Genomic DNA, 25,302 nt, shown 5'->3' with positions numbered 1-25,302 from the left:
GTTTTATTTTCGTGGCTTTGGATTGGGACGTGTTACTAACCAATTCTATCCACATGGTTCCTTCTTTCATTCTTGCTTACCTATTTAATAAAGGCAAATAAATAAAAAGGAAAGTGACCAGTGCAGCTTGAGGGATATATGAATGGTTAGAAAGAGTATTTTAACAGAAATATCTGCTTTGTTATTAACCGCGATTTAGTAACCATGGAATCATACAAAAGAAAGGTTGGAGTATTGAACATGCTCACAATGACAAGAACGCTCTATCAGAGTCTTTATATGATTATATTTCTAGTGACTTCTGATGACCTATGTACATGGTGAATTGATGCACAGAGAGATATATTTAGGATTATGGCCACGTTGGTGCTGGTTTAACCAAATTAGTTTTGCTTACAGTGTCAACTATTTTTTCTTTTTATGGTGAAGAAAAAAGTTCTATATTTGTAGTATTGTGTTTTCTTATGTTGGATATTACGAGAGAATGCAAGTAAGAGATTTTGGATTTGAGTGCTCCCATTTACACTAAAAAAAAATGTTGAATTAACTTACAACAATGAGATTCAATGCACCTAGTAAAAAGTTTAAGAGTCCATTAAACTATTGACTTTGTAAAGTTTTGATCATTTAACAAAAGTTTGAAGTAGGCCACTACGTTAAAGTGCACTACTGGTCAATAAACATTTTGAAAATCTTAGTTAACCCACTATACTAATTCTCATGCCAAATTACCTACCAAAAAATTTAAAATTATTCAACGAGGTCATTTTGATTTTCCCTAGTTCAAAGTAAAGGAATTTAAGACACATGAACGGCAAAACCATATTGCAAGGTCATTTTTGTCACTTAGTAGACAAAAGCCTAATATAGTGGGCAAAATAATTATTTAGAAACTTTTTTAGAGACGTTGGCGCTCTGTTTTAGAAAATGTTGTTGACACTAAAGAAGAATAAACGAATAAAGAAATTTCTTAGAAACAAGTTATAATACCAAGGATCATTGCATTCATAAATATATTGAGAAAATAATAAAATAATTTAGCCAGAGAATAACTTGACCCATATATATATATATATATATAAAATTCAACCTTTAGGAGATATTTATGGAGATTTGGAAAAGAAAATAAAAAGAATTTTTTAAACAACACAAAATTTCTTAGAAAAGAAATCTAATATTTTCTTTTCTAACAAGTTGCTCATTATCCTTCTTTACCCTTACACAGGACAATATTTTGTAAACGTTTTGTTATGTTTCTTCTTGAAAATTTTCATTCTTTTTTTTAATACAAATGTGGTCATTTTCTTACTAAAGTACTTCTATTGTTCTCTTTAAGGATTTAGATTTTCATGACAACTTCTATTACAATTCTTTTTGCTTGGAAAATTATTTTTTGATTTTTTTGTTAATTTAAGTAAAAATATTTACTTAAAATCTACTTCTCCATCTATAATTGCATAAATCAAACACTAGTATAAGGGGTATTCGGGTATTGATCCCACGAAAAAAGGCAATAAATTACTTAGACATTTTAAATTATCTTATTATTCAAACTATAAATTGTCACAAGAATGCAGGAAATTAAGAAAACTACTCAAAGATAGAAAAAATATACAAATATTAGTTACAAAATTTACAAATATCAGTTATGACAACAATTGCTAGCAATTACGGAGTCTTAGGGTAACTAGTAATTGAAGTTTCCTCAATTGTCCTTTCCATAATCTTATTTTGGTTAACTAGTAGTTTACTCTTATGAGAAACTATGGTAAAATCTCCTAATATTGCAATACTTGCTTTTCCCAATATATTAACTATCTCTATAACAAGTCCAAAACTACTTTTTTGAGACAAGTTAAAGAATCATTAAGAACTCAATATTATGCAAATTACTTATTAAGTGTTTCCTTATTTGTGTGAGTCATAAGTTAAAATTCATATCTTGACCAGGTAGTATTAGTTGTCAACTTTCGTTTGTCAATTAACACCTTAGATGCTTTACAATCAATGGCCTTCCAATTACAAATTTGGAAACCGAAAACACCAAATAGCATATACACAAGCCTTTTCGATTAATTGCCTTTTTCCTCTTGTTAATACTTCCAAATCTGGCAGGAAAGTTGTTTCTTGAATTCCTACTACACAAGTAACATTTGAACCATTACTTGTGTGTTCTAATTATGCCATTGTCTTGCTGTCACCTAGTTCTTTATGTGCTCCTTGAGTAGGCACTGACCTTTACAATCAATGACCTCACACAGTTCCTTATGTACTTCTTGAGTAAGGCACTGATTCTTTACAATCAATGATCTTTCAAAAACAAAGTTGAAAATCAAAAACATCAAATAGTATATGCACAAGCCTTTTCAATCAATGGCCTTTTTCCTCTTGTTGATACTTACAATTTCGTAGGAGAGTTGTTTGTTGATTTCCTACTATATAGATAACATTGCCATTATTTGTGTGTTTTGATTATGTCATTAGCTTGTTGTTATGTAGTTCCCTATGTACTCCTCGAGAAAGGCACTAATCTTCTAGATTTGCTATCCGTTCGAGGATGTGCAACTATGAAAAATTTCAATTTTGAACCAAGATAGATCATAAACTAAAGAACAATTGATTCCACTCTTGACCTTAGCAACAAAATATTTAGCTAAACATAATAAAACTTAAGAACATAATAAATTTGATAAATAACATGGAATTCATAACTATAATAAAAAGAAGAGGGAAGACAAACTCTTGTACCATCACCAGAAAAGAGCTCCTTCCCTCTTCCTTGAATTTTCAAGTTACAATCCAAAAACAAGAGAAAATAAGTTGATTTTAACCTAAAACTACTCTCCCAAAGTGGCAAATAGTGTCCCTAAAACATTCGCGAAGTAGTTTTCATTGTCTCCTTTTTTTTTTTTGCCAAAAACCCCCAAACTCGGGAAGGGACGACACTCCCTTATTTATTCATAAATAAACCAGTACAAATTTCTCAAGATGATCGATCATAGCTGACCATAATCTAAGAAAAAATACATCAGACCGAGGGAAACTCCCTGGCATCTAAGGCCCCTAGGCAACTGCTGATATGTTTGGAAAATCCTACTGCGTTGTCCCCAACCCGCTGCCAACCGATCTGCCACCATATTCGCCTCTCGAAAGACATGTTTCAATGAAAATGCTATTCTAGCCAAAGAGATTTCTGATCTTCCGCAGCAAAATGCAATACTTCCAACACCCAATAACACCAGATCTAACCAACGAAACCAAAACTGCAGAGTCCACTTCTGCATAACCCCTTGTATCAGTTTCTCTGCACACATTTGGAGCCATTCCAACAAGGCTAGTCCCTCCACTTGTACTCCGTCAACATCCCCAAACTCCTTATAAAAAGCAAATACCATTCTCCCATCCGAACCCCGTAAAACACCTCCTCCCCTTGCCACACCATTTATGATGCTAGCATAAGTGTTTAGCTTATACATAGGCCTAGGCAGACGCCCCCAAGCAACAGGGATCACCTTAACCCGTTGTGGTACTATAGGTATGAAACGCACCCATAGGCAATCCATATCCTTAAAGAATTGTTCCTTAGTATACCACTTTGCCCTTCCCAAGTCATATAAAAACCCCTCCACTTCCAAAATCACCCTCTGAGCCGAAAAGAGATGGCCTTCATACCTAGCCTTATTCCTCCCTATCCAAAGAAACCAACATATAACTAGAGGGATTATACCACGAATATGGTTCTTCGGTAGTCCCCCCAAAGATGCATACCGTGGCAACCACATCAATGACACCTCCTCAACAGGAAGAGAAGAAATGCCAAACATATTTGCGAAATAGTGCCAAACCTCCATTGCAATCGGGCCATTAACAAAAAGGTGCTCAAAGCTCTCCTTCTCCTCCAAACAACATGCACATCTGGACATTATAGGGACAGCTCTCCTGTGAATTGCTGAGTCCAGTGGAAGCCACCTGTTTAACAGACCCCAGGCAAAAACAGGCAACTTTAAAGGAATGGTGTTGTTCCACACTATTTCATTTACCAACGAGCAACTCCTCTTTTGTCTAACCAGTTCCCACGCAGAGCTTAACGAAAACTTCCCTGTTGAAGATGAACTCCACACGATTTCATCCTTTTTCTGAGGATCAAACAATATTAACAAAATCTGCTCGACCACTTCATTTGGCACCCATTGCCTTAATCTATCAACATTCCAACCCTCTTGCCCATAAAATTTGGCCACTAAAAAATGGGGTTTTTCCCTGTCTGGTAGCACCAACCGCTTCAGAGGAGCATTGTCGCACCAAATATCTATCCAGAAATCTACCAACCCAGCCCCTAACAACCACCGAATGTGGGCCTCTTGATGAGAATATAGAGACCAAGGCCCATTCCATTCAAGCACATGGGGAATTGGAAGATTCAAGTAAAGACTAGTTCGCGGAGTACTAGCTTGCTAATTAGGGTTTTAGTTTCCATTATTAGTTGTTTGTTAGCATTAATAATTTCGGTCAATTTTCACTTCACTTTGGCCGAATTTGGAGTCTTAATTTTAGTCAATTAGTTGTTAGACATTTTCGCCCTTAATGAAGGGCAAGGTCGTCCATTGGACATGCTAGGGTTTGAGTCCTGTAAGGCTATATATAGCCTAGGTTTTCATTCATTAAAGGGAATTCAGATTTTATAAAATATATGTGAGTTATTTCACTCTCTCTTGCCTCAAGAGAATTTCCTTTGAATACTTGAGAATTAATCTCAAGCTGTTCATTGAACTTATCAATCAAGTAGTCTCCTTGATTGTGGCGTTCGTCTATCCATACTTTTGGTTCACTAAATTTGCTAGTCGTGGGTTAAGGAATCTCCTTAGTTCGTGGCTCGTGATTCTAGAAGGGTCAAAGTTCCGCCAATCATCCCAACTTGGTGTTCGTCTAGATCCGTCTCACATCAGTTGGTATCCAGAGCTAGTCGACGACATCAAGTATATCCCGTTGAGTTTGTTCGTAAGCTTTCTAGTCAATTTTATTTTGCAATTCTGGTCGTGTCTTCCTTTGTGTCAAGTCCGATTGTTATTACAAAAAAAAAAATCTGTCCGCCTTTGTTGTCTTGTTGAGTCACTCTTTGATTTCTTTTGCTTCGTGTCCACTTCGTGCATTACTTGTTGTGTGATTCTGTCTTGAAGCCTGCCTTCAAGTGTAGCCGTGTTTTGTTCGTTGCATATTCTGTTTAAATATAAAAAAAAAAAAAAAAAAAATTCTGCGACGGCTAGGGTTTTCACTTGCAACTAGGGTTTCCTTGGGCGCGAGTTTCTTGCCAAATCTGTCCAAACTTTAGTTTATTCCACCAAGTTGTTTTCATTAATTTCCTAAACTGATTTTTGTGGTTAAACTTGTTTGGGGTTGGAATCTTGAAGAGGAACTACAATAATCTAGGGATTCTTGAGTTTCTTGAGACTAATCTTGAAGTCTCAAAATTTTGATACATGTTTTGATAGTTATTGGAGGATTGAAGGAGAACATTGGAGTGACATTAAATTCTGGAATTTTACCCAAGAACAGCCGAGTAATTGTGTGTTCTTAGAGTCAAAAAAAAAAAAAAGAAAAAAAAAGGGCATTCGGGTGACAAACCACAAAGGAGGAAGCCGCACTTTTATTTGCCAATTCTGTCTTATTGCAATTGTTCCAACAAACCAGAAAATTACACCAAGAAAAGCATACTCAAAAGTTTTGACCAACCTCCTCTTGAAAATCTTGCACACCTTGGGTCTTGATCACTTGTATCACCCGTTGAGTCTTTTGAGGATCTTGACCATCTTGATTCTTGAAGATTTGCACTTCCCTACGTATAAACAGTTTCTTGTACGTCCTTGCATCCATACGGGGCTTTCTTGGCTTAGGAGTAAACCTCTTGGGAGTTTCTTGAGCAGGCCGCTTGGAGTATTCTTGGGTGACGTTGCTTGCGTCATCTTGTGAAGCCATTGTTTAGCACCAAGCGTCAAAAAAAAAACTGTCCTTGTGTGGAGCAAAGAGGGGAGGGCCGAATTGTTGTTCTTGAGGGAGAGTAAGGGACGAAAATTTTGAGGGGATTTAAGAAGAGGTAATTCTGGAAAATTTTGGGGTTAGGAAGCTACCAAATCTGGAAAAATTTTTAGGAAATTCCAGCCGACTTTGAGGGGAATTTAAGAAGACAAGAAATCTGGAATTTTTTCGTGGAAGCTATTCTGATTTGATAAGGTAACAAATCTGGAAATTTTCAGCAGTTAGGAAGCTACCAAATTCTGTTTTTTGCAGCCGACTTTGGAAGGTTTAAAAGGAGCAGAAATCTGGAAATTTCTTAGCTACCAAATTCTGTTTTGCAGCCGACTTTGGAAGGTTTAAAAGGAGCAGAAATCTGGAAATTTTTTTAGATACCAAATTCTGTTTTGCAGCCGACTTTGGGAGGTTTCAAAAGAGAAGGAAATCTGGAATTTTTTTTGGGAGCAATTCTGATTTGTTATAGCCGACTTTAGGAAGGTTTTTTGGAGAGGGAATCTGGAAAAATTTTGGAAGGTTTTTGGAGAGGGAATCTGGAAAAATTTTGGTAATAATTCTGTTTGGTTAGCCGACTTTAAGGAAATTTCCAAATAAGTCTAACACCTAACTTGTTTCCAAAAAATCAATTGGGCAATTAAGTAAAGCACTTGGGAACTCCATCATCGTACTTGGACTTTCTTTTTCTTTGTACATCAATTCTTTCCTCTTCCATTCCTTATTCATTACTTGAGCTTTCCATTTCTACTTTTTGTTTCCTTGTTCCTTTGATACAATTGGGAGCTATTTTGATTAAAGTTTGATTGAACTTCCTTGAGAAAATTTCTGAATTCTTCAAAGGAAACAAACAAGTGGTTTGAGAAGTGAATTGGTGAGAGCATTAGAGTGCCATACACACTTGAGTGAAAACACGAGAGGAGTGAAACACTTAAGGGAGCATGTGAGGCATTTTCTACTAACAATTTGTCAAGTTTTGCAGGTTTCACCATGTCTCAGGAACATGAAATTACCATTGCTCAGTTATCACTTAAAATGGATAATATGTGGAAGGAAATGCAGAGGAGATTTGACCAAAGGTTGGAAACAATCCATGAGCAAATTGACCAACTAAGTTCGTCTAGGGCTTCTTCTAGGAAATCTAGGGGAAAATTCACCCTGGGGGAATCTAGTGACTCCAATGCCGATTCGGAACATGAGGCATACGAGCAAAGAAGGCCAAAGCGAAACACAAGAGCCATCGGTGATGCAATCAAGGGGATTAAGATGAAGATTCCGCCTTTCCAAGGCAAATCTGATCCGGATACATACCTTGAATGGGAAAGTCGAGTGGAGCTAGTATTCGATTGTAATGACTACACCGATGCACAAAAATTGAGACTTGCCGTAGTAGAATTCACCGACTATGCCATAGTTTGGTGGGAACAAGTGGTTACAAGCAGGAGAAGGTGTGGAGAACTACCTATAACCACTTGGACTGAGCTCAAGAGATTGATGAAGAAGCGATTTGTACCAAGTCACTACCATAGAGACTTGTACCAAAAACTTCAAACCTTGACACAAGGTCAACGCTCAGTTGAGGACTACTACAAGGACATGGAAATCTCCATGTTAAGAGCTGATATTCAAGAAGATAGAGAGGCTACAATGGCAAGATTTCTCAATGGTCTGAGGGTTGAAATAGCCGATCAACTGGAGCTTCAATACTATGTGGAGATTGAAGATATGGTGGAGAAGGCTATCAAGATTGAGCAAAGGCTCAAGAGGAGGGGTACAACCAGAAATTATAACCCTCATCCACAAGCATTTACTCGACCATTCCAGCCTAGAAGGGAAGAGAGAGGTTCGAATACTTGGACCACTCCAAAGCCGAAGCAAGATCAAGGGTCAAGCTCGCGGCCACCTTTTACTAAAACCGACTCCAAGGTTGTTTCAAAACCAACATTTGAAACTTCAAAACCTAGGAATCGTGACACCAAATGTTGGAGGTGTCAAGGAGTTTGGCACATTGCAAGCCAATGTCCAAACCCAAGGACCATGCTTGTCCTACCAAATGGAGACATTGTCACTGATGATGAAGAGGAGGATTACAAGGACATGCCTCCCTTGGTTGAAGAGGAAGATGAGATAGAGGAAGTTCCAACTCAAGACAAAGTTGGATTGGTAGCAAGGAGAGCACTAGCTACTCAAGCTAGTAAAGATGAGCTTCAACGTGACAACATCTTTTACACTAGGTGCCATGTCACCACCAAGGTATGCAGCTTGGTGATTGACCCCGGAAGTTGCACTAATGTTGCTAGTGCATTGATGGTGGAGAAACTAAACTTGCCAACTAGTGAGCACCCCCGTCCCTACAAGCTTCAGTGGTTAAACAACAGTGGAGAGGTACGTGTTCTTAAACAAGTTTTGGTTACTTTTCGCATTGGTAGGTATGAAGATGATGTCATGTGTGATGTAGTACCAATGCAAGCTGCACATATACTCTTAGGGCGTCCTTGGCAATTTGACAAAAGAGTCACTTTTGATGGTTTCTTGAACAAATACTCTTTTATGCATAATTGTAAAAAGATTACACTTGCACCTCTTACACCTCAACAAGTACATGAGGATCAAGTTAGTCTACAAAAAGAGTATGACTTGCATGCTACCACCAAGAAGGACAACGCCAAAGCTAAGAAATTAGTGTTGACCGACCCTTCTTCAAGCAAGTTGGATCACTTGTGTGGCTATTATCATGGAACTCTTGCTGTCCGCAACATGTATCTACCACCACCACACGTTTTCCTGGTGTCCCACAAGGGTGTCCTGATCTTTCTTCGCTTGAGAAGGCGACATGCAGGCTGCTTGGTGACTATACACATGCTCTCATCACCTTTGTTTTGTAAGAAGAGTCATGATTTGGGGACAAATCGCCTTTAAGAGGAGGGGAATGATGAGAATATAGAGACCAAGGCCCATTCCATTCAAGCACATGGGGAATTGGAAGATTCAAGTAAAGACTAGTTCGCGGAGTACTAGCTTGCTAATTAGGGTTTTAGTTTCCATTATTAGTTGTTTGTTAGCATTAATAATTTCGGTCAATTTTCACTTCACTTTGGCCGAATTTGGAGTCTTAATTTTAGTCAATTAGTTGTTAGACATTTTCGCCCTTAATGAAGGGCAAGGTCGTCCATTGGACATGCTAGGGTTTGAGTCCTGTAAGGCTATATATAGCCTAGGTTTTCATTCATTAAAGGGAATTCAGATTTTATAAAATATATGTGAGTTATTTCACTCTCTCTTGCCTCAAGAGAATTTCCTTTGAATACTTGAGAATTAATCTCAAGCTGTTCATTGAACTTATCAATCAAGTAGTCTCCTTGATTGTGGCGTTCGTCTATCCATACTTTTGGTTCACTAAATTTGCTAGTCGTGGGTTAAGGAATCTCCTTAGTTCGTGGCTCGTGATTCTAGAAGGGTCAAAGTTCCGCCAATCATCCCAACTTGGTGTTCGTCTAGATCCGTCTCACATCACCTCTACCTCTTCCCGAACCTCCAGCAACCTCTTCCATGTGCCCTTTGGTCTGCAAGTTGTCGCTACCAATGGATGTTGCATTCCTACATACTTGGAGAACATGAAATTCGCCCAACAAGAATCTCGTTGCCTCAATCTCCACCAACGCTTGCAAGCAAAGGCTTTACTCATACCCCCAATGATCTGACCCCCAAACCACCCTCAGTAGTAGGAAAGCAAACTCTCTCCCATGCTGCCCAATGTATCCGATTACCATCCTGCACCTTGTCCCAAAGGAAAGCATTAAAAATTCTCCCTAAAGCCACTAAAACAGCCTTTGGCGGTTTGAGGGCCTGTAATAGATACATTGGCATTGAGTTCAACACTTGCCGCAGGAGAACAAGTTTACCCCCCATCGACAATAGCTTCGAACTCCAGTGTAATACCCTTGCCCAAACCTTTGCAATTATGCTATCAAAAAGAATTGAGGGAGTTCGACCTTTAGTAATCGGTACCCCAAGATATGTCAGTGGAAAATATTGACATTGAAAGCCAAATATACTTGAAACCAACCCAACCTGCTCATCCATTGCGCTTGAAGAGCACACATATCCACTCTTTGCTGCATTAATTTTCTGGCCAGAAAACCTTTGATACTGCTAAAAAAAACCCTTCATGGCCTCTAAATTTCCCTTTGACAGCGGAGTGAATATAACAACATCATCCGCAAAAGCTAAATATGAAATTTTATCCCCTCTAGACTGAAAGAATTGGATCAAAACTGGAATAAAATAGGTTTTGAAACCATAGACATCTTGAACAAAACTGGAGCTGCCACTCTAATCGGTCCTTAGAGACAGTTTGAATGGTTCTAATCTACCTTTGAACTGCTTGGTGCAGCTAGTTGGAACTTTGAACTACATTTCTAAGCATTGCAGTTTTCCATGACTAGTTTTGATGGTCTTATTTTGGACCTAGAGCCGATCGTAAATTCCTTAAATAGTTTTTCGCACTTTTCTTTCTTGATTTTCGTGCACATTCTTATATGACACTTCTCAACTCGAATTCACATCCAAACATGCTCCAAAACCTACAAGAACGATTTATTGAGCACTAATTCTATCAATAATTTTGCAATGTAATTTCAAACCATGTGTAAGCTTAAAATTCACTATTCTAAAATGTAAGATTTAACACTTGAAGCACATACAATTGGACTTAAATGAATATGAAAACACATGAAATTTTACACCAATCAATTCTCTTGTTTTAGAATACATTAAGCATCCATTAATTTACATAGAAAATTTAAATGCAAATTCCATCACTTAATCTACTATATTTTGTATCAGTATAATGGTACTCACTTAATTTTTATTTATGTTAGACACACATACACACATTTTCTCAAACGTACTTTCATGTGTACACATGTTCTCTCTTTCTCTCTCTCTCAAAAGCACACACTTTCAAACACAATATTTCTCTAACACACATACAGATAGACATTTTTCTTGTCTCATACACTTTCAAACACTATATATCTCTTGATTCACATACACACACCATTCCTTCTACCCCACACATAAGCACACTTTCATACACTATCTCTTAAGTTTGTTTTTCAAACACACCTTTTTTAATATTACTATGTAATTATTATTACTAAATAGTAATATTTGAACAACCAATTTAACGCTGAAGTAGCTTATTATCAAACTAATGTTATTTTATAATTGTAGAATAATTCATACTTTATATTTCAATTTCTCCAGATGCCTCTTATGTTCGTGAACGAGGACTTAATATTTCTAGTCCAATTAAGTTCGAGCTAACTTTTTTATTTAGATTTAGTTCTATGACATTCAATAGGTTCTAGCTTGTACAAAATTCCTAGAACATCTTGAACTTGCTAAATTTTGAACTTATTTGATTTAGTAGATTTAGACAATTTTTAAAATAGGTAAGACTTCAAACTAGTGTTAGATTTAGATTCCAAAACCAAAACTTAGCCAAATTTGACCATCATCATCACTGTTCTATTTGCTCCAATAATTTGATAGAGTGAAGGTTATGTTGTTCTAATTCTTATTTTGACATGACAAACATATTTATTGAGTTTGGTGAAGTATGGAAGTTTGATAGCTATGAAACTCTTGTGGTTCGTTGTTAAGAAGACAAGGTGATAAGAGAGGAAATATGCTCAAGAAAAGCCTACTAAATGGAGTTGATTATGGTATTTTTTAATTAAGTTTTAAATTTACATAAAAATATTTTTATTACATTGACTTTCAGGTCATGCTTTGTCTCTTATTAACCAATTTATCGTTTTGTCTTCTTAGTATAAGTATATTAAACTTTTGTATTCTAATTTTTTGTTTGAGTTAAACTTGTAATAGTTTTCTATTTTACAAAATAATTTTAAGAAATTTGGGTCTTCCATAGTGATTCTGATTTTTTAATATATGGCAGATGGAATTTTCAGTTATTGGCGGTGTGGGTGCCTGATGACATAATAAACGAGATTAGCCAGTTCGCTCTCCCTAAGATTGAAGAGGGTGTGGATGACTTAATGGTCTGGGCACCCTCACAATCTGGAGTCTTCACGCTGCGCACGGCTTTTGATGTGGTGCGCACTCAAGTACCGCGGTCTTTTATCTTCTCTAGGGTTTGGCATCCCAGAATTCCGTGGAAAATATCTTTCTTTCTGCTTCGATTACTAAGAAATCGGTTGCCTTTGGACTCTACGGTATGTAAATTTGGTATATTTGGCCCCTCTAAGTTTTTGTTGTACCAAGGCAAATGTTGAGACTCTAGACCATATTTTTTGTGGGGGTGAGGTAGTCGTTGCGATATGGAAATTTTTTGGTTCTGCTACAGGGGTTTTGAACTTGTGGGCTTGGGTACGGGTTTACATGGCTAGTTGGTGGTTTAGTTCATGTACGAATGTATTTCTGCAATTTGTTCACCTGATTATCCCCTCTTTGATTTGCTGGAATATTTGGAAGGCTAGGAACAAAGCGCGGTTCGAAGGGAAAGTCTAGGCTTCTGATGCTATTTGTGATTTATTTTTGACGATTTAAGGAATCTCTTCAATTTGCAGTTCCCAGGGTCCTCCGTTGTCCTTACAACATGGCTAGAATTTTATGCTTCTCTCGTCTCTGTTTGTAAGCAGGTCTCGTTTAGGTTGGTGAAGTGGTTGAGGCCAACTATGGGATGTTTTAAACTCAACACGGATGGCCGTTCAAGAGGCAACCTTGGGAGGGCAGGGGGTGGTGGACTCTTGCGCGATGGTGAGGGGAAGCTCATGCTCGCTTTCTCCATATTTTTTGGGAGTAGTACTAGCATCCAAGCTGAGGCGAGGGCCCTTCTCTTTGGGATTAATTTGTGTATTTCACATATGTGAGAGTGCAAGTTGAAGTGGACTCTTTGGTACTAGTCCAAATATTGAAGCAAGCAATTCGATGCCTGTGGAGTATTGATACAGAAGTTTGGGCCCTCCTTCAGCTTTCGTCCCATTTCATCTGCATTTGTCATTGCTTCCGAGAAGGTAATCAAGTGGCGTATTGCTTATCTAATATTGGTTGCGACGAAGGTGGTGATAGAACCTATCATCAGTTTTCGAATCTCCCTACTAAAGCCCGAGGGGCGTTTAGGCTGGACAGAATTGGTCTTCCTTCCCTTAGAAATGCTAGGGCAACTATTTGTTTGGGAGTTGTACCCCTCCTTTCTATTCACGTAACTTAAGTATTGCATTGTGCTCCTGGGAGGTAAGGTCTATGCCCCCCTCCGGATTGTCTCTACTATAAAAAAAAACTCATAGAATAGCACTTTACGTAAAATATGAAAGGTCCCCTAAAATTTTAAAAAAAAGCCTTTCTTGAAATAGATATTAGTTGATTCATTCTCTAAAACTGCTCCTAGAATTCTAGTGGCCAAATCTATCTAGATTAAATTTGTCTACATCTTTTTTAGAATGATTTGGCCATTGGTTGATCATCATATTCCTTTTTTAATCATCTTTTGTCTCTACATTTGTTACTCATTTGTTTTTGATCAATCATTTTTAAATTGGCTCTTTCCTTACCTTTTTTTTTTTTATACTACGATTTTATTAGAATCAAGAAAATCAAAATATACAGGCTTCAGTGAGAAATAGCTCGAGTACGAATCGCAGGAATCTGCGACCTATCTAAACCTAAGGCCCCCCTTGCCACCCTTGGCAACTCAGACTGTGTCGTATACAAAATAATACCCTCAGAATGTGCCCCAACCTTGGCTAAGGCATCCGCCACTTGATTCATTTCCCGATAACAATGCCCCACCGTCCACTCCAACCCTTGGACAGCCCGTAACGATTCCAGATCCGACCGAACTGACCACGGACACCTGACTTGTCTTACCAGGAGGTTGACTAACACAAGAGAATCCACCTCCACCCGAATCCGCGAGAAACCCCGAAGACGGCATTGTTGCACCCCAAACACCAAAGCCTTTATCTCCGCTTGCAGACATGTAAGTTCCCCAAACGGAACAGAAAAGCCAAACAACAAAGCACCAGACGAGTCCCTAAGCACACCACCCCCGCCACTAACGCCCGGGTTGCCAAGCGAGCACCCATCCGTATTTAACTTGAAGGCTCCCTGGACTGGAAATTCCCAACAAACCACTCTATGGGAATACCGAGGCCTCCACCCAGAGAAGATGGAGAGGACCGTCGACCAGGAGCCAACCCCAAAAAACTCACCTGCAAACTTCTTGGAAAATAGCCCTACGACATCTGCCAAGATACGGTCACAAATGGTCTGTCGACGCAGGAGTTGCCCTTCAAAAATTGCAAGATTCCGTGCCAACCAAATATGCCAACAAATAATGCAAGGCAAAACCGAATGTAATGATTCCAGACGAGAGTGCCGAACCGGTTGGCACCACCAAGCCGCCAAACGCGACCGCACCCCCATACCTCTATAACTCACTCCAGCGCTATTCCCAAAAAAGGTCCACAGAAAAAGAGCTAACTCACCTTCCGCAAAGACATGATCCAACGACTCAGATTGCGAGGCCAAGCAGCAAAAACACTTGGAAGGGCCATAGACTTGCAACCTTCCTAGGGACGATGCCAACGGTAAACGATCCCGCAGCAATCTTACCATGAAGAATGATATCTTGATTGGAATTACAGGGTGCCAAACCCTATCAAACATGAAAGATGAGGGGGTCTGACTACCAAGCAGCACGTATGTGGAAGCAATGGAGAAATCTCCTGACTCTGTCAAGGCCCACACCGCACGATCATCCGCGGATCCCACTGGGGCAACTTTAGTAATTATCTCTGATACTATGTCATCAGGAACCCAAAGCCGTAGCAACTGTTGATTCCACCTTCCATTCAATACGAAATCCCTAACTAAGTGATCAGAAACACTTTGTAACCGTTGACACAGAGGACCAGAACCCATCCAATTGTCGAACCAGAAATTACACTGTCCCGACCGCATCTCCCACCAAAGATTTTGCTCCGCCACCTCACGAATCTGAAGCAAACGCCTCCACATATATGAACTGCCCTGACCCGCCGCTACCATGCATGGATGACTCTGCCGACAATACTTGGCTCTCATAAATGTCGCCCATAAACACTCTCCCGTACGGAAACGCCACCACAATTTGAATGAGAATGCTGTATGAACATCCAGAAGCGATCGAACACCAACCCCGCCCTGTGACGAGTCGGCACACAGGTCTGCCCACTTAATCCAATGATGTCGGAGGCCACCTTCCCGCTCCCCCCAGAGAAAATTTGCCATAGCCCGTTCAACTAAAGCTAGAACTCCCTTTGGAGGACATGAAGCTGCCAATAAATGAGTTGGGATTGCTGAAAGCACGTGTTTGATGAGTACAATCCGACCCCCATTGGATAGAAATCTGGATCGCCATGAAGAAACTTTAGAAATAACTGACTGTACCAGCTCCATGAAGTATAGACACTTCCGGCGCCCCACAAAAAGCGGACACCCCAAGTAACGCACGGGAAACGACTTCAGACCAAATCCAGTTACCCGTCGAATCCTTGCCACACACTGACTAGGCAGTTTAGCATGCACCATGAACCCACTCTTTTGAACATTAATCTCCTGCCCCGAAACTGCTTCATATTTTCCAATAATCTGCATAACACATCTCAGCGAAGCGGATGAAGCACCTGAAAAAACCAGGACGTCATCTGCATAACTGAGATGCGTGATCATAGGACAGCCCCGCGGAACTGAAAAGCACTTGAACTCCCGATGCTCCACTAACTGGTTCAAAGAGCGGGACAGCACCTCAGCGCCAATAATAAACAAACCTGGGGATAACGGGTCCCCTTGACGAAGCCCTCGCGTAGACTTAAAGAAACCCACACTGGCCCCGTTGATTTGGACCGAAAACCAAACATTCGAGACCAATCTCCAAATCCTATCAATCCATTGCTCCCTAAAACCAAATCTCCTCAAAACCATTGTCAAAAAAATCCAGGAAACACGGTCATAAGCCTTTGACATATCTAATTTCAGAGCTACATCGGCATTTCTGGAGGTCCTCCCTATATTAGAGAGCAACTCTTGTGCCAGCAAGAAATTATCCGATATAAGCCGCCCCCGAACAAAACCACTCTGCTGTGGGGAAATAATCCTTGGAAGGATTCGGGCCAAGCGATCCGCCAAAATTCGCGAAATCAACTTGTTAACAAAGTTACACAAGCTAATCGGGCGAAACTGAGAAAAATCCTGTGGGTGCCCAACCTTAGGAATGAGTGCAATGGAGGTCGCTGTAATAGCCCGAGGCAACTCCGCCCCACAGAAAAAACTACACACTGCGCTAACAACATCCGCACCGACAACTGACCAAGCAACCGTAAAGAACTTACCCGTATATCCATCCGGCCCCGGTGCACTCTCCCCATCCATCGCAAAAACCGCATTTCGAATCTCCACCGCAGAGGGAAACTGCTCCAACAAATCATTCTCCTCATCAGTCAAAATTGTTGGGATATGCTGAAGCAACTCAGAAGAAGATGCTGGACGCTGATCCGTAAACAACCCCTCGAAATACCGTATCGCCTCTACTCCAATCCCATCATCCGACTCCACCCACTCCCCTTGCCCATTTCTAATCCTGTGAATGATCGAACGTACCCTTCTATTTTTGACGACAGAATGAAAGAACCTTGTATTTCGATCTCCCTCCTGAAGCCACCTAACCCGAGCCTTCTGCTTCCAAAACTGCTTCCAAACCCGAGCCTTACCTAACTCAAACTAAAATGTTATTTGTATTTTATAGAAGACTCTAATTTTGCACAAAATTGAATATTGTTTGTCCTTAACGATAGTGTCTGAAGACACTAGACAGACCTTGCAGAGAGTATTTTGGTTGAAAAGCAAATCCATATGAATTCCATAAGATGTCATAAGAGCTAAATAAGTTATAGTCAATTCTACACAAGTTGTGAGCCAATCTAGTTGATATTTATCCTTGAACTAGGATTGCTTGGTAGAATTTCTTCTCTAATGTAGGGAATAATTTTAAGGTTTTATGACAATAAACCCTCACAATAATTGAAGAGTGTTGTTTGGGCCTCTTTTGAATGTCTAATTATATCAATTCAACACTTGTGCTATTATAAACTTGTAAATGAGATACAATTAGGTTGGGTAGAGCCCTCATTTTGACCTGAATTTGGCGTGTACAATGCACATGGTTTTGTGAACTAACCAACACACCTTCCCCATACCATAAAAATTTCACAAAAAAAAGTTTTGAACAACTTTTGAACTAATAAAATAAGTCAAGATGTACTAGGAATATTAGACTTATTGTAATAACTTTTGAACTTATGAAATATACAACACAATGTACTTTTTTTTTTTGGCAAACCTCGTATACGGGGGAGGGACGCTACCCCTTTTATTTTATTGATAGCAAAAAGGATATGAGTTACAAAGCATTTGGAGAAAGCTGACATGCAGCCTATGAAGGAAAATAAATAAGGAGTACTTACTCCCTTACAGCTTCGTTATTGTTCTTTCCAATAGTGAAGTGGGTGTTTGCTTTGCCCTTGAATCGCAAAAGCCACATTACAATAGAAAAGAGAGCTAAAAAAACCCAAAGACTCAACGTGGGAGTTGCTTCCTAACGTGCCTAAGGTACGGGAATTGCTCTGAGTCTAGCCGCGAAATCCCTTTAGTTCTTGATGGAAGTGAGTACGCGTCAAAGGCACTCGATTGCTGTGACTGTGCAGCCAGTATTGCAAAGTCATCCGCTGCTGTGTTAACCTCCTTGTAGCAGTGTGTTAGGGTGCAAACAGCCTATGTTAGCAAATGTCGAATCCTCATAACCTTTGCATCAATTCTCCATGGCCAGCTATGCAAGCCTTTCACAATGTTTAACAAGACCAGAGAGTCCATTTCAACCTCCACATGAATGCATCCCAAAGCTAAGCATAGCTTCAGACCTTCGAATAGCGCCTTAGCTGCAACTTTCATGTTGGTTTGGTACTCATAGTGTGAAGAAAAAGCAGCTATGACTTGGCCACTGGAGCTTCGAACAATTCCACCTCCACCCGAGCTTCCTGGATTCCCTAGTGAGGCACCATCGACATTCAGTTTTACGAATGGCTCTGTGGGTAGTGACCAAGCCATAGGTAGGCATCTTGTGGGCTTGGAACGCTTGGAGATGTGTAACCAAACCATCCGATGAAGCTCCATTCCGTTGCTGCAGTCCGAGGTAAAAGGATGAGCCAAGGAAATGCCATGGAGCAATTCAATCACTCGGTGATAAAACTGGCTAGCCGCCAATACACCTCCCTCATAGATGGCTGTATTCCTAGCTTTCCATAGCTCCCAATAAGTGAATAATGGGATTATCTGAGTCAGCTGAGTTTGTAGTGTCCCTCTCGAGCAATGCGACCACCAGTTTTGTAGTTGGAGCATAATGTCATCGGATAGCGCTATATGTAATCCCAATGTCTGTTCTATCTTCTCCCACACCTGCCTAGCCAACCAACATCCAAGGAAACAATGGGTAAGGCTATCCTCATTATCACATACAACACAATGTACTTACGAATGCCATTTTTTTCAACTATTTTATAACTATAACAAAGATACCGAAAATAGTATCCATAAGATAATGTGTAGTAAAATAAAATAAAATTATAAGTAATCAAAAACTGCACAGAATTAGAATTTTTAGTGATACAAGGAATTTCTATAATGTTTTGGAAAATTTTGCATCAAGAAAAAGTAATTCAATAATTTCATAATTAAGAACTTGGGGGCAATAATACCAATTCACAAAACTATATGCTTTGCACATGCCAAATTGAGCCCAAAGTTAGGCTGTCTAATTAAATTATACATGATTATTAAATTATAGGAATACAGGAGTGGATTGATTCAATTAAGCATTCAAGGGAATAGTATGAGAAAGAAGCATTTTTAAGAGGGTTTATTGAAATTAACCCTGATTATAATTTAAGTCCTTTTCCTAATGCACGAAAAGGGGCAAAACTAATGGTTGGAGTTTCACCACTATGAAAATGAGACTCAATCCAGTGGAAGTGATTTGATGTCAAAATCATAAAGGGAAGACTTTTGTAGTGGATGCATCTATCCTCATACTTTTATTTCTTTTGATTTTGATATTGCTTTCATGTACATAACTTTGATATTAATTTGATACTAGGAAAGCTAATTTTAGTTTGGTTTTGAAATTGTTTTGAAATAGAAAAATCAGTCATTTAGGCATTAAATTATTCATCTTACTCTAAGTTGGCCTATTTGGGAGAACCGGTGCTAGATTAGATATTCTTAATCATTATAAGTTTAGTCACCGTGAGCAAGATCTACAACAAAGTTTCTCAAACAAACCACTAATCTTTATTACTACTTATTAATCCTATTGGAATGCAAGGGATCTTCTGTCCTATTTTCTATTCCGTTCTCTGTCCCGCTTTTTATTATATTCATATTTCTCCTTCATAAACATCATAATTTAATTCTTTTTTGTTTCCTTAAGATGCAATAACTATTAACATAGTAAAACATAAATACAAAGGTCTCAAAACCTCAATATATAATAGAAAATAAAAATGTATAGTAAAAAATTTATCAAAAATCTCATTTTTTGTGTATTTTAATTTTTTGACTTTGTTAAATTTTGTGTACTACTCATTTAATAGCTATTGGATCTTAAGAAAATAAAATAATTAAAATATGATAGTTATGGAGAAGAAATAACAATATAATAAAAGTGAAACAAAGAGTGGAATAGAAGATCCATCGTGTGATAGGAATTGTATTAAAATGTAAATTGGGTGATCATATGGTTTTCGTATATGGAGTTTATTTGAAAAATTGAGTTTTTATGCCTACAAAAATTGATGAAAATGAATATTTTGTGCCTAAAGCTGCTAAAGTATTTAGTATAGACATAAGGAAATAATCATCAAGAATATGTTTGTATTATGACCCAAAATTTTGTTAGCCTTTCTTTCATTATAATTATTAGGCCCAAGATTTTATTTAAATTATTTAGGTTTAATGATTTGGCAAAAAAAAGGGGAAAACAACCGACCTCAGGCCATAGCCAATTCTGCGACAAAAAAAAAGGACAAAAGGCCAAAGTCTAGGAAGAAAAGGGAGGAAGAAAAAAGAATAGCTTCTCGATATCTTAAGCTGCAAGTATACTCTCATGATCCCACATCAATAGAAACAAGAACTAGATCTTTCCATCTACACCTATAAATACAACTTAGAACTAAGTCTCCCTGTTTGGTCCTTTCTCTAGAAAACGAAAAAGGAAACATGGGAGAGAGAAAGGAAGAGGAAATCATGCAGCAAGGAGAGATGGAGAAGGTGGGCTTTTCTACCTTAACATTTGTGCAAGTAAGGTGGATTGTACCATTAAAGGTATGGTGTTTCATTCGTAAACTTAACATTATCATTACTCTCGAAAAATCCATATTTATAATCAAGTTATTGTTGGAATGTATGCCCTAAAACAATGTATTTGGTTTTATTTTATACATTCCTAAATTATATGTTTTGTATTTTAATAACTTCTTATTTATCTGTTAAATATTAGATATAACTGATAAAGTCCTTAGAATGTTTACTAATGTGATGGTAGTCACAAGAGTTGATGACTATGAGATATCAATCGCTTTTATAGTAATATTCTTAAAATTCCCTAGTTATAGTACTAATGAAATAGGACATCTTTAGTACGGTAAAACTAGTACACAGTTAGCCTCTAATTAATGTAATTAGTGGTTGTTCTCATCAGCTATGGTATGATGATACCTAGGCTAATGTGTAGATGATTTGGAAAGTACAAATGCATTGGATTGATCCGTTTAGAGATCCCGTTAGGATATCTATCTAGTGTCAATGGTGTATCTCTAGTGAAAAATTGTGTAAGTGATCCTACGACTTGAGATCACCATAATATCTTGAGTGTGAATCGCTACATTTTGACTCTAATTACTTGTTACTCTTCGTGAGTGCCTTAAAGTGTAGAAGTTGGATGTAGTGTGAAGCATGTAAAGAAAATGGGTGATTGAGATAGGATTTACCACTCTGATAGAAGGAGTTGATATCCGGTTGGCCACTAGTGAGAAATTAACCCTAAAGTCGACTATTAGGTAAATTGAAGAATGTCTTCAATTTAACCTAATTAAGGGTAAATTTCGGGAACTAGAAAATTTAATTAGTCATCAGGGAATTGGCACTTATTCCTTATTCCTGACTAATTGGATATCTTTGGTGAAAGGATAATAATTACACGGTAATTTTTCACGGAAAGGTTAGGTCAAATTTCCTTGACTAATTCCGAATAATTGGGTAATCGCGATGTGTTGCTAGACACCGCTCGTGATTTATAATTATGGATTAATTATTTATTATAAGTTATGATAAAATAAAGTTGTTTATTTTATCTAATTATTAAACCATAATTATTACCAATGCATTCGGGACCTATTGGGTCACACGCAATAGAGATTTAATCCTGGATTGAAACTATGTAAATAATCAGGGTTTAATTTTAAAGGAAAATTAATCCCATGCCTTTTTGAGCAGATAAGAGTAAATGGTTATCTCTTATCTATCAGATAATGATAGATAGAGTCGGGTGTGATGAGAAGTCTTATTGTTTTGACTTTGAATCAAACAAGAAGACTCATCATTCTAGCTAATCATATATCTCTCTCTTTCTCCAATGGTGTTTGGGGGTTAGCTGATATACAGATACAGAGTGTGAGCGTCACATACGAGAGAGAGAGAAAAATATACGTTTGAAAGGAGTCAAAAGGCTAGCACTTTTTCTCTTCAACACATAGTTCGTGAGACGATCCAGGGTTGCTCTAGCGTGGATATCAGTAGAGGCAGGACGATTGGACTGCTTAAGGGCTGACCATCCTCAAACAACGCTGCTGGGAGACGCCGCTTGGATTAAGGTAATCCTAAAACCCTACCTTTAGTACATCATACGTAAAATCTAGGGTGATTCCTGGATGGTTTTAGGGAAAAATTTTTATTTTTCCGCTGCGTAGTATCCCTAAAACCCAACAGTGGTATCAGAGCCATCCCTAAGAATTTTACGTATGATTTTAGGCAATTTTGGATTCATGGATTAATATTGCTTATTGGATCTAATTGAATATGCGGAATTATGGGAAAAGCAACTTTCGTTTTTCAAGAAAAAAAAAAAAAAAGGTTTGCATGAAATCTTTTGAAAACCTGGTTTTTGAAAGTTTTTGAAAGCCGTGGCCGCAGTCGCAGGTTTTCACAAGCACCTGGTTTTTTCCTTTTTCCCCTTCTTTCGTGGATTTGGGTCACCCATGGTCATAGTTGATCATCTGCAAAAGTTGCAGGATGATCATTGGACCAAAAGAAAAAAAAAAAAACCGACATAGTAAGTTTGCGTTTGCAAACCTGCGGTTGCTGCGATGTAGCGGCTGCAAGGGCTGCCGCCAGCTGCTGCTGCCATGTGAGGCCATGGTGGCAGTGGAAGGTTGTACGCCTGGTAGTGGTTGCTGGGTAGAAGAGCTATGAGCTCTCTGGGACAAAAACGCAGCAAATTTTGCTGCAGACATCAGCAAGGGAGCAGCAGCCTCCTCACGGTTGCTGCCCATGACCCGCGGTGGCTGCTACCAGGAGCCGCTGCCACTGGTGGTCAGTGGAGACTCCAGTGGTGGTGGCTGTTGCGGTGGTAGCTCCGCTATCTAGCAAGCAGGTGCGACAACGAGAAGCAGCAGCAATCAGGCACGGGAAAACTTTGCAGCTTGATGTTGCAGCCGACTGGTTGTTTCCAGTGAACTCCCTGGTGGCTGCCGCTAGGTGTTGCTGCCGTTGATGGTCAGTGGAGACCTCAGCGGTGGTGACTGAAGTGGTGGTGTCCAGTGGTAGTTGCCGGTGATGATAGAAAACAATTGCAAGAATGGTTTAGAAATTTTTTTTTTCTCCTAAAACTTGAAGTTTTGAACTTTTGGCAATCTTCTGAATTAAATCCCATTTTAATTGTTAAAATGTGTTATGGAATCATTTATTTCATATAGTATTAGGTTGGGAATTAATTTAGAACTAATTTGATTAATTTGAATTATTTTCCCATTCTTTCCTCAAATTAGTTGAGGATAAAGTTGACCTAATAAAATTTAATTTTACCAATTATTCTCGCATATGCATGGACCCAAAATTTTGTTTGGGACCTTAGGAATTAAATTCAATTAATTCATGAATTGAGATTGCTTATTTTACATGCTTTTCTTTTATTTAAAGTTGTTTAAATTGTGAAAATGCATGGTGGATGGTTGTGGATATAGCACGCAATATGATTGTGGTATTTTGGAAGGTTACAATCATTCTAGGTTTGAATGGTTGTAATTAATTTTAAAATAGGGCCTGCGTGTCCTGCCTTTCTTATTTTCTAATTGTAATTTCTTTTCTCATCTGAATTCCCCCCGAATGTAACTCGGGGTTTCTTCTATACTATTTGTAATGTACAATAGATAGGAATAAATGATAGGAATTTATATTATTTATATAGAAATTGTAACTTTGAAAAGAAGAAAGGAGGCATACTACAACGAAGGGGTTCGTCTCGGTATTAAAGATTTTAGTCTCATGCTAATTTTCCTAATGGCCGGGGAAATTAGTCTAGGAATATCCACAACCATCCACGATTTAAATTCATGTTTATAAGTTTGATATGGTTATATGCATGTTTATTGATGAGACCAAATGAGTAATTTTTTCAAAAATTTTTAATTATAAAATATTTTTGGAAAAGAGACAAATCCCTCAACTATGATATTAAATCAATAAAATGCCTTCCATCATTATAGTATAAAACAAGAGTAGTTATTAAGTGCTAGCTTGTTGGGATTCACCCAAGGCTGCCTTACTTACTACGTGTTTTTGCTATGAGAAATGTTCTCAAGAATGATGTGTTTGATTTAGCTAAAATAATGATTTGTTGGGATTCACTCAAAATCATTAATTTTAGAGGCAAGTGTTGGGTTGATCCATAGAGATTTAAAGTCAAGAGTTGATACCCAACTGATCTAGGAATTACAATAAGTTGTAATTGGTAAAAGTACCTACCTTTCATAATTATTTTCGATTTGTTGGGACACACTCATGGTCGAAATAAATTAAGATAGGATCCTAGCCACTATGGAATTTTAGAAATTCCCGATTCAATTTTAGAGGGTAATTGATTTGAAAAACAATAGTGGAAATAAAATCATAATTTATGAAGTTTTTATGATTTTATTAAACAAAACATTTTTCTAACAAATTCTATCTTTCATTTTGTTGTAGAATGAGTAACAATTTGAGCCTTCGTACTATTCTTACTGACTGCAAACTCAACGACACGAACTTTCTTGATTGGCATCGTAATGTCCTTATCGTTCTCACTCATGAGAAAATTGAGTATGTACTTGATGGTCCAATGCCTCAAGAGCCTGAACCTACTGCACCTGCTGCTGCTAGAAATGCTTATAAGAAACATAAGGATGACAATAGGGAAGCTTCATGTATCATGATAGCTTCCATGACTCCTCAGCTTCAGCAGCAGCACATGAACATGGGGGCGTATGATATTGTACAACACCTGAGAGAGTTGTTTGAACAACAATCAAGGATGGTTAGATATGACACCTCTAAAGAATTGTTCAGGTGCAAGATGGCAGAGGGAGCACCTGTTGCTCCGCATGTCTTAAAAATAATTGGGCTAATTGAAAAACTGGTCGAATTAGGCTTTAAGATGGATCAGGAGCTGAATGTTGATTTAGTGCTCCAATCTCTGCCAGATTCTTTCTCACAGTTTGTTATGAACTATCAGATGAATAATCTACAGCACACTTTGCCTCAATTGTTGAATGTGCTGAAAACTGCTGAGAATGAAATCAAAAAGGGAAAAGGCTCTACTGGTGTGCTTGTCGTTACTTCCTCTAAGAAGAGGAAGAGACAAGAAAATTGATTTAAGAAATCCAAAAACAAGCCCACCCAAAAGCCCAAAAAGGCAAAGGCGGACCAGTCCAAAGCAACCTGCTACCATTGTAATCAAACTGGACATTGGAAAAGGAACTGCAAGTCATACTTGGAGAGCCTGAAGCAAAAGAAGCTTGCTGAAGCTTCATCATCAGGTACATATATGATTGAGATTAATGTGTCTACTTCCAAATCAGACTCTTGGGTATTAGATACCGGATGTGGTTCTCATATTTGCACATCTATGCA

General features: G+C 38.3%; 2 protein-coding genes across 2 annotated transcripts; one reads left to right on the top strand and one right to left on the bottom strand.

Moving 5' to 3' along the window:
• Nucleotides 1-13,659: 13,659 nt before the first annotated feature.
• Nucleotides 13,660-22,688, bottom strand: LOC113729174 (uncharacterized). The gene is made up of 3 exons (XM_072077717.1): nt 22,489-22,688; nt 17,890-18,544; nt 13,660-16,809 (listed from the first exon to the last, which is right to left on the bottom strand). The coding sequence occupies exons 1-3, from the start codon at nt 22,686-22,688 to the stop codon at nt 13,660-13,662; spliced, it is 4,005 nt and encodes a 1,334-aa protein (XP_071933818.1).
• A 1,691-nt stretch (nt 22,689-24,379) lies between these two features.
• LOC113729173 (uncharacterized) lies at nt 24,380-25,042 on the top strand. The gene has a single exon (XM_027253497.1). The coding sequence runs from the start codon at nt 24,380-24,382 to the stop codon at nt 25,040-25,042; it is 663 nt and encodes a 220-aa protein (XP_027109298.1).
• Nucleotides 25,043-25,302: the final 260 nt, after the last annotated feature.

Source organism: Coffea arabica, chromosome 2e, assembly GCF_036785885.1.
Source record: "Coffea arabica cultivar ET-39 chromosome 2e, Coffea Arabica ET-39 HiFi, whole genome shotgun sequence".
Lineage (NCBI taxonomy): Eukaryota > Viridiplantae > Streptophyta > Magnoliopsida > Gentianales > Rubiaceae > Coffea > Coffea arabica.
The sequence above is the reverse complement of the archived record's forward strand: the minus strand, read 5'-3'. Positions and strand labels throughout refer to the sequence as shown.